Source organism: Rhinoraja longicauda, chromosome 22 (genome assembly GCF_053455715.1).
Source record: "Rhinoraja longicauda isolate Sanriku21f chromosome 22, sRhiLon1.1, whole genome shotgun sequence".
NCBI lineage: Eukaryota > Metazoa > Chordata > Chondrichthyes > Rajiformes > Arhynchobatidae > Rhinoraja > Rhinoraja longicauda.
In genome coordinates, this window is record NC_135974.1 from 30,905,052 (window position 1) to 30,921,313 (window position 16,262).

The window sequence follows — 16,262 nt, forward strand, 5'->3', positions numbered from 1 at the left end:
GTTTTTATGTGTATGTATATCCGAAATGTCACCTATTCCTTCTCTCCAGGGTTGCTGGCTGTCCTGGAGAGAAGGAATTGGTGACGTTTCGGGTAGATGTGTGTGTGTGTATGTATGTGTGTATATACACACACACACACACATATACACATATACATGCACACACACACACACATATATATATATATGTGTGTGTGTGTGTGTATATATATATATATATATATATGTGTGTGTGTGTGTATATATATGTGTGTACGTATATGTGTGTGTATATATGTGTGTATAGATATGTGTGTGTGTCTATATTTATATTTGTGTGTGTATATATATATATGTGTGTGTACATGTGTAGTTGTGTGTGTGAATATATATGTGTGTTTATGTGTGTGTGTATATATGTATGTGTGTATATATATATATATATATATACGTATATACATATACACACACACACACATTCATATACACACACAAAGTTCAATACACACACACACATATTGAACTTTGTTTTCTCGTTTATTATGTTGTTTACAGTGTACTATGTTTACATATTCTGTTGTGTTGCTGCAAGTAAGAATGTCATTGTTCTCTCTGGGACCTATGACAATAAGACACTCTCGAATGGGTTTTGCTCTGACAGCCGGGCCGGGCTGGGGCGACACGAGTCCTCCCCGCCGCTGAGAGGCGGTGTCGCGGGGGTCCGGTGGGGGGGGGCGGATCGAGCCGCTGAGGCGGCGGTGGGATGGCGCTGAGGAGCGGGGCAGAGGGGCCGTAAGGACCGAGGCTAGGCCAGGGCCATGGACGAGGGGAGCCTGGAGGCGGCCATCGAGGTGTACAAGGGGCAGCTGCGGCAGGTGGAGGCGGCCTTGGGGGCCGAGGCGGAGGGAGGCCAGGCCGAGGCGGAGGGGGAGGCCCAGGCCGACCTGCAGCAGCTCCGCGCCGACCTGCAGCAGCTGGTGGCCCTCACCGAGTCCAGCCTGCTGTCGGTGCGCAAGAGCCGGCTACTGGAGCGGCTGGAGCCCGCACAGGACGACGAATACGCCGCTTTCCAGGCGGCTGTGGGCGGCGGCGAGCCAGCGCCAGCGGCGGAGGAGGAGGAGGTGGTCGAGGGGGTGGGCGAGGTTGGCGGCACCAAGGTGCGGGCTCCCTACCGCACACCCTGGGCACCGCTGCAGTACCACAACGCCATGATCGTGGACATGGAGAGCGACGAGCCGCCCGAGCCCACCGTGCGAGTCCTGTGGATCCACCCCACCCTGCGCGCCATGAAGCCCTGTCCGTACCACCTCACTGGCACCTGCCGCTTCCTCGACTCCTGCAGGTAGCCCGAAGCAAGCTGCTTCTCAAAAAAAGATAGACACAAAAAGCTGCAGTAACTCAGCGGGGCAGGCAGCGTCTTTGGAGAGAAGGTTTGATTGACGTTTCGGGGTTGAGACCCTTCTTCAGACAAAGGACTCCTTCTCTCCAAGAGAGTTTCTCCAGCATTTTTGGGTCTATCTTTGGTATAAACCAGCATCTGCAGTGCTTTGTTTCTACATGGAATCAAAGGATTCGATTGGCAAATCAAATGTGTGCTGGAAGCCTGAAGAACAAAAAACCAAACTGAAGATCCCAAAGATAGACACAAAGTACTGGAGGAACTCAGCGGAACAGGCAGCATCTCCGGTTTCACCCTCCTTCAGACTGAACATAGATATGATCCTCATTCAGACTCGACCCGACCATATCAACATCCTCCAGAAAAGCTGTTACACCAGCACTTTGTTTCTATCTTTGGTATAAACTGAAATCTGCAGTTGTTTCCACATGCTGGAGATACTCCTGCAGAACACAAAGTGCAGGAGGAACTCAGCAGGTCAGACAGCATCTCTGGAGAATATGACTAAGAAAGAACTGCAGATGCTGGTTTACACCGAAGATAGACACAAAGTGCTGGAGTAACTTAGCGGGAGTTACGTTACTCCAGTACTTTGGAGGAAAGGAATAGGTGACATAGAAACATGGATAATAGGTACAGGAAGAGGCCATTTGGCCCTTCGAGCCAGCACCACCATTCATTGTGATCATGGCTGATCATCTACAATCAGTAACCTGTGCCTGTTTCGGGTCGAGACCCTTCATCAGACTGGTTGACCCGAAAAATCATCTTTCCCTTTTCTCCAGAGATGCTGTTTGACCCGCTGAGTGACTACAGCTTATCTTCTGGGGAGAACATGTTTTTGGTTGGGACCTTTCTTCAGACTGAACATGAATAGGTAATGTTTTGGGTCAGGATCCTTCAGACCCGACCCAAAACATCGTCTATCAATGTCCTCCAGAAATGCTGCCTGACCCACTGAGTTACTCCAGTACTTGACCCGCTAAGTTACACCAGCATTTTGCATCTATCTTAGGTATAAGCCAGCATCTGCAGTTCTTTGTTTCTACGTGCTGGAGATACCCCTGCAGAAAACAAAGTGCTGGATGAACTCAGTGGGTCAGGCAGCATCTGCGGAGAACATGTTTTGGGTTGGGACCTTTCTTCAGACTGAACATGGATAGGTGTAGTTTTGCGTCAGAATCCTTCTTCAGTCCCGAGCCGAAACATTGCCTATCAATGTCCTTCAGAGATGCTGCGTGACCCGTTCAGTTACTCAGTACTTTGTGTTCTACACCAGATTCCAGCAGTTGCAGTTCCTTATGTCTACATGCTGGAGATACTCAGCGGATCTGACAGCATCTGTGGAGAACATGGATAGATGACACTTCAGGATGGGTCCCTTCTTCAGACTGAATTTCGATAGATTACGTTTTGGGTTGGGATCCTTCTTAAGCCCCGTTTCCACTATGTTCCTTCCTCTGGCTTCAGAATTCACACTTCTATCCTTGTCTCAAACCTCTTGCCTTTTCATCTCCGGCCTTTCTCCGACCTTCTGCCTATCAAATAACCTCCCTATCACTCGCCCATTTTCTCTCCCAGCTTTTCCCCCTCCAGCGCAATTATTCTGAAGAGAGGTCCCGACCAGAAATATCACCTATCCATGTCCTATGGAGATGCTGCCTGACCGGACGAGTTACTCCAGTACTTTATGTTCCACACAAGATTCCAGCATCCACAGTTCTTTTATGTATATATACTGGAGATACTCAGCAGGTCAAGCAACATCTGTGCAGAGAGAAACAGTATTTCATCAGATCATGGACTTAAAATGTTCATTGTTTCTCTCGGCAGATATTGCCTGACCTGCTAAGTGTCCCAGGTAATGTACGTAGATCACCTTGTCTTTACTTGCATGACTCAAAATCTATAGGAGGGAGGTATAGGTACTCCCTGATGCATGCAGTGGAAGAATTTAAAGCTCATCCATACTAACATTTCAAATACAGATAGGGATATAAGGGGGAAACGAATAGAACAATTTCTCCATTGATGATAAAGAATTAGAATTAAACAGTTTGTCCAAGTGTATAGTTTGTATCTGCGACTAGGCTTGTATACACTGGAATTTAGAAGGATGAGAGGAGATCTTATCGAAACGTATAAGATTATTAAGAGGTTGGACACGTTAGAGGCAGGAAATGTTGGGGGAGTCCAGAACAAGGGTCCACAGTTTAAGAATAAGGAGTAGGCCATTTAGAACTGAGATGAGGAAAATAAATTTCAGTCAGAGAGTTGTGAATCTGTGGAATTCTCTGCCTCAGAAGGCAGTGGAGGCCAATTCTCTGAATGCATTCAAGAGAGAGCTGGATAGAGCTCTTAAGGATAGCGGAGTCAGTGGGTATGGGGAGAAGGCAGGAACGGGGTACTGATTGAGAATGATCAGCCATGATCACATTGAATGGCGGTGCTGGCTCAAAGGGCCGAATGGCCTCCTCCTGCACCTATTGTCTATTGTAATATAATTCAGGGTTAAATTGATCTTTTGCCTCAAGGTCTACACAATTACAAGCATCATCAAGATGTAGTGAGTAACTGGTTTAGATATGAAATTGTTTGGCTCTTCTCAGAGTGACCTTCAAAATATTTAAAAATAAAATATAAACAAAATGGTTGATCATAAACACCAGGCGATCAACTTCCAGTTTAACTCAGTTCTGCATTGCTGTAGTACCTATTTGTTGTGGTGAGGCGAGGTGAAACTGAAAGATATCTGGAGACTTGACAAACCAGCACCTGCTGTTCCTTGTAATTAAAAAGAAAGATATCTAGTTTGATTTATAATGTCTCCAAGTCATGTCGCCTTGCAGGATAGGAATTTTTCAGTGAGTGATAGGTAGTGCATGTACCTGGATGCTTGTTTTGATGCCCCTTATTATTTACTGGAGACAAGGTACTTTTGTGAGATATTAGCACAACTAGCGTTGGTAAATGGGGGGGGGGGGGGGGAAAGGAGATACAAGGGATTGAAGGCCTGGATCCGATGGAGGATGAAGTAACGTTGAGGCCCATTGCAGGTCTGGGTGAGCGAGGCCTGGATTTAGACCAATAATGTTGACTTAAATAAAAGACTAGTGGAAAATTATGTATTTTGTAGCAACATTTTCAGTGCTGAAACTAATTGTTTGACCAGATTCTCGCATGGAGAGGTTGTGGCTATATCTGAACTACGAGAGTTTGAAGAACTGGACCTTAGTTCACTTGAAGTGGGTTCACCCTGTTTAGCTAAATTTGAAGATGAGATTTGGTACCCAGCTAAAGTCCTAGGTGAGTACATTATTTATTCATCTAATTCTAAGAAACTGTAAACGTGCTCCCTATGGTTATTATTGTGTAGATTATCTTAATACTTTTTTTTAGACCAGTAAGTAAATATTAATATAATTGGATCAAGTCTATATCTGTGCAATAAATTCAACTTTTCACTGCAGAAGAAATTACTTTATCTGCTGAATATTTTAATTGCAGGATACTGGGATTGTCACTGTAACTTTATGCGAGACATGTATAAATTTTCACTAGTTCTGTTATTTAACATAATATTGTTTATATGGAAAATATAAGTGTATCTATCAGTGAGTTTAAATCCTGTCTGTTTTAAATTAGCATTGATATACTGCAATTGAACTGTGTTACCTTTTATTGTAAATTGCACAGTATTGTAAAGTAAGTTCTAAATTCAGAAGAAAGGGAATTTGACGTGATGCTAATAAAAGCAAGGTGCTGGAGGAATTCAACAGGTCAAGTAGCATTGGAAGTGTGTTTGTGCATTGCGTGGGCAGAGGAGATGGCTGAGGCAGGTACAATTGCAGCGTTTGAATTGCATGTGGACCAGCATCTGATTGGGAAAGGTTTACAGAGAAATGGGCCAAATGCAGGCAAGTGGGTTTATCATAGAATGTGATTACGTAATTGTGCTTTGGCTAATCCTTTGCAGGTAGTGAATGAGCAGGCAAGTGAGATTAGTTTGAGAGTTTATGTGACGAAAGAATAAGAGCTCGCCTTTCTTGGCTTAATTGCCTGTTTCTGCAGTTAAATTCTATAGTTCTAGTTCCAAATGATACAAGATTAAAACTAATAATGTGAAATCTCACAGGCTTCCGTATCTGTTTAGAAGCAGTATATAGAAAACTGCCTGCTTAAAATGTAAGCTGCAGCACCATATATATTAGTTATGACTTATAAGTAGTTTAAGAAATAAAATTATTTCTGCCCTTCAGTTCTCTGATTTAGGCCACTATTATTCAGTTCTGTTTGTACCAAATATACAACACTGTCCCACTTCATCTGTTTTATCTTGCTTTTTAAATTATAAAATCTAAAATGCTGCATATTTTGATATTTGTTTTGAATGAGCTGAAATTTGATCATTGTGTTTGGGAAAAACCTCCTGGCTATTTATTTGCTATGTGCGCCGCATTTAGTTGCAAGCTTCAGTCAATAGGTGGCGGTTTAGAGTGAAATTTTGATCTTATTTTCCTCTGAATGTTTTAATTTTCATACATTGAATGAAGGTAAATTTGAAACGTAACATTCAAAAGAACATCCTTAAAATGTGAGAACTAAAGTCTCAGCTGTTCGAATTCATTCTTGCATGCTGTATATCTTAAAGCCTACTTTGTGCTTTGTATTTTGATGAAACACTATTATTATTCGACTCCTTTGTTCTCCCATTCACCATTCTGCCGTCTGAACATTTTCCTTCAATTTTGAGCATTCCAGCATTGTGCAAAAATAAATTCAAAAAATATAACAAGTCAGAGTTTGTGTTTAAAAATAATGAAGAGCACGGGTTCAGAAAAGGGAGACCCAGATTACAAAGAATAAGCATTGAGTAAATTCATTATAAACTCCACAGCTATGTAGAAAAGTTTGTATTTCTGAATTTTGGCTCATATGTGCAAATGATTTGTGTTTTTTTTCAGATATAGATAATGGTTATTTTACAGTAAAATTTGACTCCTTGCTTCAAAAAGAAATAGTAGTGGAAGGGGATGGGATTATGCCAGTCCATCGGAGTGACGAGTCTTCCTCGTCATCTAGCTCTGAGGATGAGGGTCGGCTTGGTTATGCCAAAGGTAAGGCTGACAACAAAAAACTGTAGCTAGTTCTTCAGCAAACCACGTCCATTGAACAGTATAATGTATTTTAAAAACCTTTTGCGGGAAGAGAAGGTATTTTATCAATTTAAAACAATGATTAAATAATACCTACAATGTAATGTTAGATAAGAAATTATAAAGTGACTGGTGGCCAAGAATGTTGTCAGGTCATAATTCTATGGTTCAATACTAGTACACAATAATCTTTTGAAATACTTGATTGAATTCTATCCTGGACAAGATTTCACCATTGGCATTAGAACTTCGAAGCAGCCTAATTTTAATTGTTCAAGGCTTGGGCTCCCGTTTATGAAAAACACTACTTTATGAATAGATATGTTTTAAACTTAATTTCTACTCCTCTTATTCTAAAATTAAGAGCACTTGATGTGCAAGGATATAAATGCAAATTTAGTTTTGTTACTATGTGTGATAAAACTTAAATAATCTGCTGTGCAATTTTTTTTTTTTTAATTACATTAGTTCAGTTCCTGTACTCCCTGTAAACTCACTGGGTCTCCAGTCGGTTATCTGTGACTTTTTATTTGTTGACCATTTCTTCCTGTGGAGCTCTGGGATTATTACATATATTGTTCCAATCAAGTTTGTAAAACAATACATTAGACTCCTAAAAAAAAATCGTCTGCTTTTTCCCTTCCATTTATTTCCATTTATTTTGTTTCACAGTTTTGGATGCAAAACCTGGGGAGATGGAAAATTCGACAGCATCTTCCAGCTCTTCATTTGCAGGTTGGGAAGCCCACACTCGAGGCATGGGATCCAAACTAATGATGAAGATGGGTTATGAATTTGGCAAAGGTAAGAAGGTTATCACCTGGTAGAGAAATACTTAATACTCTTGCTGAGATTCAAACAAATGACTGGCCAGCACAAGATATTGTTTCTATTAATTAGTTGCATAATTATATTAACATATTGAACTTTATGTATTAAATGTGATTTCAGTTACGATATTTATGTTAGTCATTTGGCATGCAACAGATGATGCTCAGAAGATTTTGAAAAGTTGAAGTTGTGTCATGAGCTGCATGCTGTTTCCCAAATTGAATTATTTAGTGTTTGCAATACTTCTATCCTTTACTTTCTGCAATGGTGTAGTCTTGAGAATGAATGATGCAATACTGCTAAACAAAAAAATGTGTTTATTGATACCAAAAAATGATTTCTATATTTCTTAAATTTATACATTGTATTCCCTTTCCAAATAAATCAACTGCACACAAGCAGTTTGTAACCGAAATAAAAACTGAAATACACATCAGGTCAAGCTGCATCTATAGAGAGAGAAATAATGTTAACAGTTCAGGTCATTGTCTTTTCACCATTGACCTTAGGGATTACTAGCGACATACAGTGCGGATACAGGCCCTTCGGCCCACCGAGTCCGCACCTATCAGCGATCACACCGTACACTAATACTATCCCACACACTAGGGACAATTTGCACTTTTTTTTTTAACCAAACCCAATTAACCTACAAACCTGTATGTCGGGTATGTGGGAGGAAACCGGAGCACCTGGAGAAAACCCGTGTGGTCACAGGGAGAACATACAAACTCCGTACAGACAGCACCCACAAGCAGAATCGAACTCGAAGTCTCGTGCTGTAAAACAGCAACTGTATTGCTATGCAACTGTGCCGCCTTTTCAGTCAGATCAGATCAAGTCACTGTCACTGACTTCTCACCTTCGGCCAGAAAGAGTGACTTTGGTCTCTTCTTCACAGATTTAGCCTGACCTGCTGACTTTCCAACTTTCTGTTTTTATTTCAGATTTCCAGCATTCACTCTTGTTTGCTTTTTGATTAATAATTTGGGGCGTTTTTTTTCCTTTTAGGTTTAGGGAAGAATGCTGAAGGTCGGGTGGAGCCAGTACATGCAGTGGTTTTGCCACCAGGGAAGTCTCTGGATCAATGCACTGAAATCCTGCAAAAAAAGAGAGAAGGAAAACTGAACCATCTTCATAAAAAGAAGCACAAGAGGAAAGGTCAAGGCGGCTCTTGCATTAAACAGAGAAAACCTCGCCAAAATGTGTTTGACTTTTTGAATGATAAACTCCAAAGTACTGGGCAGACCAGCAGCTCGTCAGCTCAAACTGAACTTGCTAAAAGAGAGAAAAACAGCAAAGAATGTTACAGGGCCAGCAACAGCATGAAGAAAACGCTAAATGTCCAGCTCTTTCAGATAATGCAAAAGATAGACCATACAGAAAAGGACATTGTAAAAATTATGGAAGCACTTGCAAGAAATGTTGGAAGGTATCTACCACTCTTTACAATTTGATCTTAATTTAAATTAGTTCTGTCATGTTATTAAATCATATTGTTTAAGATAGTAGGTAATTACTGATGAATGTGATGAAGCAGCTCAAAATTAAAAGGAGGAAAGGACCCTGTTTGGTTCCTATCAGAAAATAGCACCCTGACATTGCATCTCTTTCTCAGCTGCTCAATGGGTAAACTGGGTGGAATTGGAAGAATATGTCAATTGGACAGTAGTCTGGAATGAAACTCAAGATGTTGGAAAACTGACAATGCTGAAATACTCAGCAGGTTAGGCAGCATTTGTGGAAGGAGAAACAGGGGTAGTGTTCCAGGTTGGAGTCCTTATGTTACAACCTGTTGAAATCTTGGACAACCGTTTTTAATGTGTGGGAAGGAACTGCAGAAGCTGGTTTACACTGAAGATAGACACAAAATGCTGGAGTAACTCCAGGTCAGGCAGCATCTTCGGAGAAAAGGAGTAGGTGCCGTTTCGGACTCCTTTTCTCCGGGGATGTTGCCTGACCTGTGATTTCAACCATTTTTAATGTTCACTTTACCACCAATTTTAGTGTCGTCTGCAAATGCTTTCAACATTCAACTTTTCCAATGCCACCAATAACCAAGTTATTGTTCATCACGTTCACAATAGACAATAGACAATAGACAATAGGTGCAGGAGTAGGCCATTCAGCCCTTCGAGCCAGCACCGCCATTCAATGCGATCATGGCTGATCACTCTCAATCAGTACCCCGTTCCTGCCTTCTCCCCATACCCCCTCACTCCGCTATCCTTAAGAGCTCTATCCAGCTCTCTCTGGAAAGCATCCAACGAACTGGCCTCCACTGCCTTCTGAGGCAGAGAATTCCACACCTTCACCACTCTCTGACTGAAAATGTTCTTCCTCATCTCCGTTCTAAATGGCCTACCCCTTATTCTTAAACTGTGGCCCCTTGTTCTGGACTCCCCCAACATTGGGAACATGTTTCCTGCCTCTAATGTGTCCAATCCCCTAATTATCTTATATGTTTCAATAAGATCCCCCCTCATCCTTCTAAATTCCAGTGTATACAAGCCCAATCGCTCCAGCCTTTCAACATACGACAGTCCCGCCATTCCGGGAATTAACCTAGTGAACCTACGCTGCACGCCGTCCATAGCAAGAATATCCTTCCTCAAATTTGGAGACCAAAACTGCACACAGTACTCCAGGTGCGGTCTCACCAGGGCCCGGTACAACTGTAGAAGGACCTCTTTGCTCCTATACTCAACTCCTCTTGTTATGAAGGCCAACATTCCATTGGCTTTCTTCACTGCCTGCCTAACCTGCATGCTTCCTTTCATTGACTGATGCACTAGGACACCCAGATCTCGTTGAACTCCCCCTCCTCCTAACTTGACACCATTCAGATAATAATCTGCCTTTCTATTCTTACTTCCAAAGTGAATAACCTCACACTTATCTACATTAAACTGCATCTGCCATGAATCCGCCCACTCACACAACCTGTCCAAGTCACCCTGCAGCCTTATTGCATCTTCCTCACAATTCACACTACCCCCCAGCTTAGTATCATCTGCAAATTTGCTAATGGTACTTTTAATCCCTTCGTCTAAGTCATTAATGTATATCGCAAATGGTCCCAGCACCGAACCTTGCGGTACCCCACTGGTCACTGCCTGCCATTCCGAATGGGCCCCATTTATCCCCACTCTTTGCTTTCTGTCTGTCAACCAATTTTCTATCCATGTCAGTACCCTACCCCCAATACCATGTGCCCTAATTTTGCCCACTAATCTCCTATGTGGGACCTTGTCGAAGGCTTTCTGAAAGTCGAGGTACACCACATCCACTGACTCTCCCCTGTCAATTTTCCTAGTTACATCCTCAAAAAATTCCAGTAGATTTGTCAAGCATGATTTCCCCTTCGTAAATCCATGCTGACTCGGAATGATCCCGTTACTGCTATCCAAATGCTCAGCAATTTCGTCTTTTATAATTGACTCCAGCATCTTCCCCACCACTGATGTCAGACTAACTGGTCTATAATTACCCGTTTTCTCTCTCCCTCCTTTCTTAAAAAGTGGGATAACATTTGCTATCCTCCAATCCACAGGAACTGATCCTGAATCTATAGAACATTGAAAAATGATCTCCAATGCTTCCACTATTTCTAGAGCCACCTTCTTAAGTACCCTGGGATGCAGACCATCAGGCCCTGGGGATTTATCAGCCTTCAGTCCCATCAGTCTACCCAAAACCATTTCCTGCCTAATGTGGATTTCCTTCAGTTCCTCCATCACCCTAGGTTCTCCGGCCCCTAGAACATTTGGGAGATTGTGTGTATCTTCCTCAGTGAAGACAGATCCAAAGTAACGGTTTAACTCGTCTGCCATTTCTTTGTTCCCCATAATAAATTCCCCTGTTTCTGTCTTCAAGAACCCACATTTGCCTTGACTATTTTTTTCCTCTTCACGTACCTAAAAAAACTTTTGCTATCCTCCTTTATATTATTGGCTAGTTTACCCTCGTACCTCATCTTTTCTCCCCGTATTGCCTTTTTAGTTAACGTTTGTTGCTCTTTAAAAGAGTCCCAATCCTCTGTCTTCCCACTCTTCTTTGCTATGTTATACTTCCTCTCCTTAATTTTTATGCTGTCCCTGACTTCCCTTGTCAGCCACAGGTGTCTCTTACTCCCCTTAGAGTCTTTCCACCTCTTTGGAATAAATTGATCCTGCAACCTCTGCATTATTCCCAGGAATACCTGCCATTGCTGTTCTACCGTCTTCCCTGCTAGGGCCTCCTTCCAGTCAATTTTGGCCAGCTCCTGCCTCATGCCTCTGTAATCCCCTTTGCTATACTGTAATACTGACACTTCCGATTTTCCCTTCTGCCTTTCCATTTGCAGAGAAAAACTTATCATGTTGTGATCACTGCCTCCTAATGGCTCTTTTACCTCTAGTCCCCTTATCAGATCAGGATCATTACACAACACTAAATCCAGAATTGCCTTCTCCCTGGTAGGCTCCAGTACAAGCTGTTCTAAGAATCCATCTCGAAGGCACTCTACAAACTCTCTTTCCTGGGGTCCATTTCCAACCTGATTTTCCCAGTCTACCTGCATGTTGAAATCTCCCATAACCACCGTAGCATTACATTTTTGACACGTCAATTTTATCTCCTGATTCAACTTGCACCCTATGTCGAGGCTACTGTTTGGGGGCCTATAGATAACTCCCATTAGGGTCTTTTTACCCTTACAATTTCTCATTTCTATCCATACTGATTCAACATCTCCTGATTCTATGTTACCCCTTGCAAGGGAATGAATATCATTCCTTACCATCAGAGCAACCCCACCCCCTCTGCCCACCTGTCTGTCTTTTCTATACGTTGTGTACCCCTGAATATTCAGTTCCCAGCCCTGGTCCTCTTGTAGCCATGTCTCAGTGATCCCTACAACATCATACTTGCCCATGACTAACTGAGCCTCAAGCTCATCCACTTTATTTTTTATACTACGCGCATTTAATCACAACACTTTAACTTCTGTATTCACCTCCCCTCTCTCATCGGTCACAATTGGCCCTGCCCTTAATTTATTTTCCCCTCTAGAACTTCTGTTCCCATTCTTCCGAGAGTCTTTTGCAATATCTTCTGTATTCCCTTTTTTTTACCTGATCTTCATATTACTGCAGAAATAAATATTTTAAAGGGAGGGAGAAAGCTGCGATAAAGTTGTTTTATATTGTGTGGAGTCTCAAACGAGGTAAAATATTTTTCAATCCTTTAGAGTAAAGGTGAAGGTTTAACTCGTTGGTCGAAGAATATCAAGAGTTATGTAACATCAAGATCACTTAGTAGTATACTTCACTATTCTCCACTGCTCTATTACAGAGACAAAGCAGTAACTTCTCATCTGGAAGAGAGGTTGTCTAATGCAAGGAAGCAGTTATCCTATCTGAAGACTCAGGAATCCGGGGCAACGCGTGAACTAAGGAAAGGAAACACGCACAAGATGATGACCAAATTCTGATTTTAGGTCCTCCTGTGCTCTTTGTTCTGTTTTGAAGTGTAAACATTTGTGCGGCATTTTCTGCAGCAAATATATGTACACAATGAAAGTAGTGTAATACGGTCCCTGTGCTATTAGTTGTGACTTTTTGAAGGGTTTGCAGAGAACTAATAATGAAAATCTCTTCTGTTCTTAGAAGTGACTCGATGTAAGCACCCAGGCATCACAAATGTTCCACTAACTAGTTTAAAACCCAGAAAAGTTATCTTGCTTTGGACTTGTATATCGTAAAGTGGATGTTATATTAAAATGTTTTCTCCCCTGTGATTGTACATAACTTAAGAACATGGACTTAAACTGAAACTTCTGGTCAAACTCAAAGAATAACTTTTTTTTTTGAAAGAAGAGATTTTCTGTTTCCGTGTGTTGACAGACTGGAAATTGATTTGGTTTCAAATATCAACTCAATTTAACAATTGTGATTCCTGGATTCAATCACAGGATTCAACACCTTGGCATTTGAGGAACCAGATACCAGCCATACTCCCACTCATGTGTTACAGTAGATCCTGGAACTCTGTATCAAATGGAACTTGTTTACTTCTAGGCCGTTAGATGACTGACTCAGGGAAAACCTGGAGCTCCATCTGCAGGTAATACAGCAGAGGGCCTCAGCATCGTATGATTTGTAGGTGTGAACTGGAAGATATTGCAACAGTGAACCAAGATTGTGGAGAAAATAGATGATTTTGAAATGGTGTTTTGTGATGAACAGCAGTGGCAGTGAGCACGTACTGGCCAGTGAAAATGGTAAGGCCAAGTGTCAGGCATTAAACGTGTTGAGACTGGCAAGGGCAGTCATGTTTATAGAAGGAGGAGGTTGACAAAAAAATGTTTAATGTGGCAATAGTTTGAATAAACAGGAGGCATTTTATTGATAGAGCTGAATGAAATGCACAGGAATTGAATTTGTTTTCTGCTGAACAGATGGTTTTGCTCTTGAAAGGTTTAATCCAACATCAAGGAATAAATTAAAAGTAAATGTCGAACATGTGATTAAATTTGCATAAATTTGAAAAGTAGCCAACAAATGAAATGCACAAAGGAAAATATTAAAGATTCTTTCCAGTGCCCATTTTACCTGAAATCTTTTCAGTCTTCAACATAGGACCTATGGCTAATGGTCCTATGTTTCAAATCTTGTGTCATTTGCAGTCATTGCATTCTGCTCTCTGCACACAACGTCAAGCAAGGCTCTGGACCTGAAATGTCACCCATTACTTTTCGATAGAGATGCCGTCTGACCTGCTGAGTTACTCCAGCTTTGGGTAGGAAAGAACTGCAAATGCTGGTTTAAATCGAAGATGGACACAAAATGATGGAGTAACTCAGCAGGGACAGGCAGCATCTCTGGAGAGAAGGAATGGGTGACGTTTCAGATTGAAGAAGGGTCTCGACCCGAAACATCACCCATTCCTTCTCTCCAGAGATGCTGCCTGCCCCCACTAAGTTACTCCATCTTGATGTGTCTCTTGTCAAGGAGATATGGTCTGGTCAATTGAGCAGAAAAGGAGCAACTGGAATTAATTCCAAAATAGTGAGAGATAATGCATTTGGGAGGAGAAAGGGAGTGCACAGTAAATGAGAGAATATTGGGTAGTGGTGGGGGAACAAAGGGACCTTGGAGTGTGTGTCCACAGGCCGTAATGGATAGATCAGAAAGATGGTCAGGAAGGCAAAATAATTTTATTAGCTTAGCTTGGAATAATAAAAGATAAGAGTTTGTGTTAGAATTGCATACAGCTTGTTAGATCATAGCTTGAGTACTGGGCAGTTCTGCACCCCAGCTGAACTGTATGCAGTACTCGGCCAGCTCCTATTTTGTGAGAAGGACCCTGGTCCAATAGGACAATGTCAACCTCACATCTCTCTTGTCAAGCCCTTAAAAATGTTGTATGTTTAACTGCAAATGTTTCCCTTGGTTGAACTAGGGCCATTCTTACAAAATAAGATCTGGGCCATTCAGAGTATATGTGAGAAGAGGGTTCTTCATTCAGCTGGGCCTAAACGGTTGTGGAGCCTTCAATCGTCGATTACATTCAAGAAAGAAATCAAAAGATTTTCAGATATAATGGCTATCAAGAAATATACGGTTGGTTCGTGCAGCAAAGAGGTACCAACCCTCATTCTTTTAAATTCTGGAGAAAATAGGCTCAATAGCAGAGGGGTCAAAAACCAAGAAGCATGTATTTAAATTAACTGGTAGAAGGCGTAAAGGGAAGATGAGGAATTTTCTGAAGAAAGTTATAAGAGCAAAATTAGTCTATTTGGCCCATCGAGTCTTCTCCGCCATTCAATCATGGCTGATCTATCTTCCCTCACAACCCCATTCTCCAGTCTTCTCCCCATAACCCGACACTCATGCTAACCAAGAATCTGTCAATATCCACATTAAAAATATCTATTGACGGCCTCTACAGTCTAGAAAAATGTCCACAGTCTTCTGTGGCAATGAATTCCACAGATTCACCACCCTGGGGATCTCTTGTGTTCTGCTTCAATGCCATGTCCATGTAAGAAAGGCAATATCACTGCATCTCTGTCTCTGTATTCATGTACAATGCTCTATGTAACATATCTCAAGAGGTGGCAAAGGCCTTGAAGGAGTCTACTCCCAACCTCAAACAGAATTTGGTGCAGAGCCAACAAACACTCAGAGTCATACACATTTCTGTAGATGGTATCTTTTTCAATGATACATTTGTGTTATAGGGACTTTTAAAGCAAGTTCACCATTTATAGATGGACATTCAGAGGCGTTATTCCTCTGTTTTAATTCCAATAGAGGCCTGCTAGTTAAATTTAGCAGATGAAGACAGTCATGCATGAACAAAGCTGACCATTGTAACTCTTGAACTGAGAAATAGTGCCATGAATGTAATTGCCTTAATATTGGTATTAATGTGTTTTTGTCATGTGTATTGAGGTTCAGTGAAAAGGTTTTGTTTGCGTGCCATCCAATTAAATCAGATTGTACTATACACGAGTATAATCAAGCGAAACAGAAGTACACCAGGTAGTTCAAAGAGAACTATATTCGAGTACAGAATATGGTTTACAGCATTGTCGTGTTACAGTCCCATAGATAAAAGTCCAATGCCCACAATGACATAGATTGGAAGATCGGGACTACACCCAAGCTGCTCAGTAGTCTGACAACAGAGGGGAAGAAATCGCTGGCATATGCTTTCAAGCTTTTGTACCTTTTGACCGACGGAAGAGGGGGGGGGGGGGGATTTTGCCCTTCAGAAGTGCGGATACTTTGATCAATCCAAATGCCTCAGCAGCTCTGAAATTAAGCACTTAAATGGAATCTGAATGAAACCTTAATGGGGCCAATCCTTCCTATGAAAGAATTCTCATGTTTGCTGAGGGTTGGCCCAAG

The 16,262-nt window shown here is 41.7% G+C and overlaps 1 protein-coding gene across 1 annotated transcript; it reads left to right on the plus strand.

The window, feature by feature from the left end:
* Window positions 1-720: 720 nt before the first annotated feature.
* Window positions 721-15,999, plus strand: zgpat (zinc finger, CCCH-type with G patch domain). The gene is made up of 6 exons (XM_078419033.1): window positions 721-1,321; window positions 4,551-4,684; window positions 6,343-6,495; window positions 7,207-7,338; window positions 8,377-8,797; window positions 12,700-15,999. The coding sequence occupies exons 1-6, from the start codon at window positions 798-800 to the stop codon at window positions 12,836-12,838; spliced, it is 1,503 nt and encodes a 500-aa protein (XP_078275159.1). The 5' UTR covers window positions 721-797; the 3' UTR covers window positions 12,839-15,999.
* The last annotated feature ends 263 nt before the right edge of the window (window positions 16,000-16,262 follow it).

Excerpts from the sequence above, each read along its gene's own strand:
- zgpat (XM_078419033.1), top strand. The coding sequence starts at position 798 with ATGGACGAGGGGAGCCTGGAGGCGGCCATCGAGGTGTACAAGGGGCAG. Across the intron at positions 1,322-4,550 it reads CGCTTCCTCGACTCCTGCAG|ATTCTCGCATGGAGAGGTTG; the intron begins GTAGCCCGAAGC and ends TTGTTTGACCAG. Across the intron at positions 7,339-8,376 it reads GGGTTATGAATTTGGCAAAG|GTTTAGGGAAGAATGCTGAA; the intron begins GTAAGAAGGTTA and ends TTTTCCTTTTAG.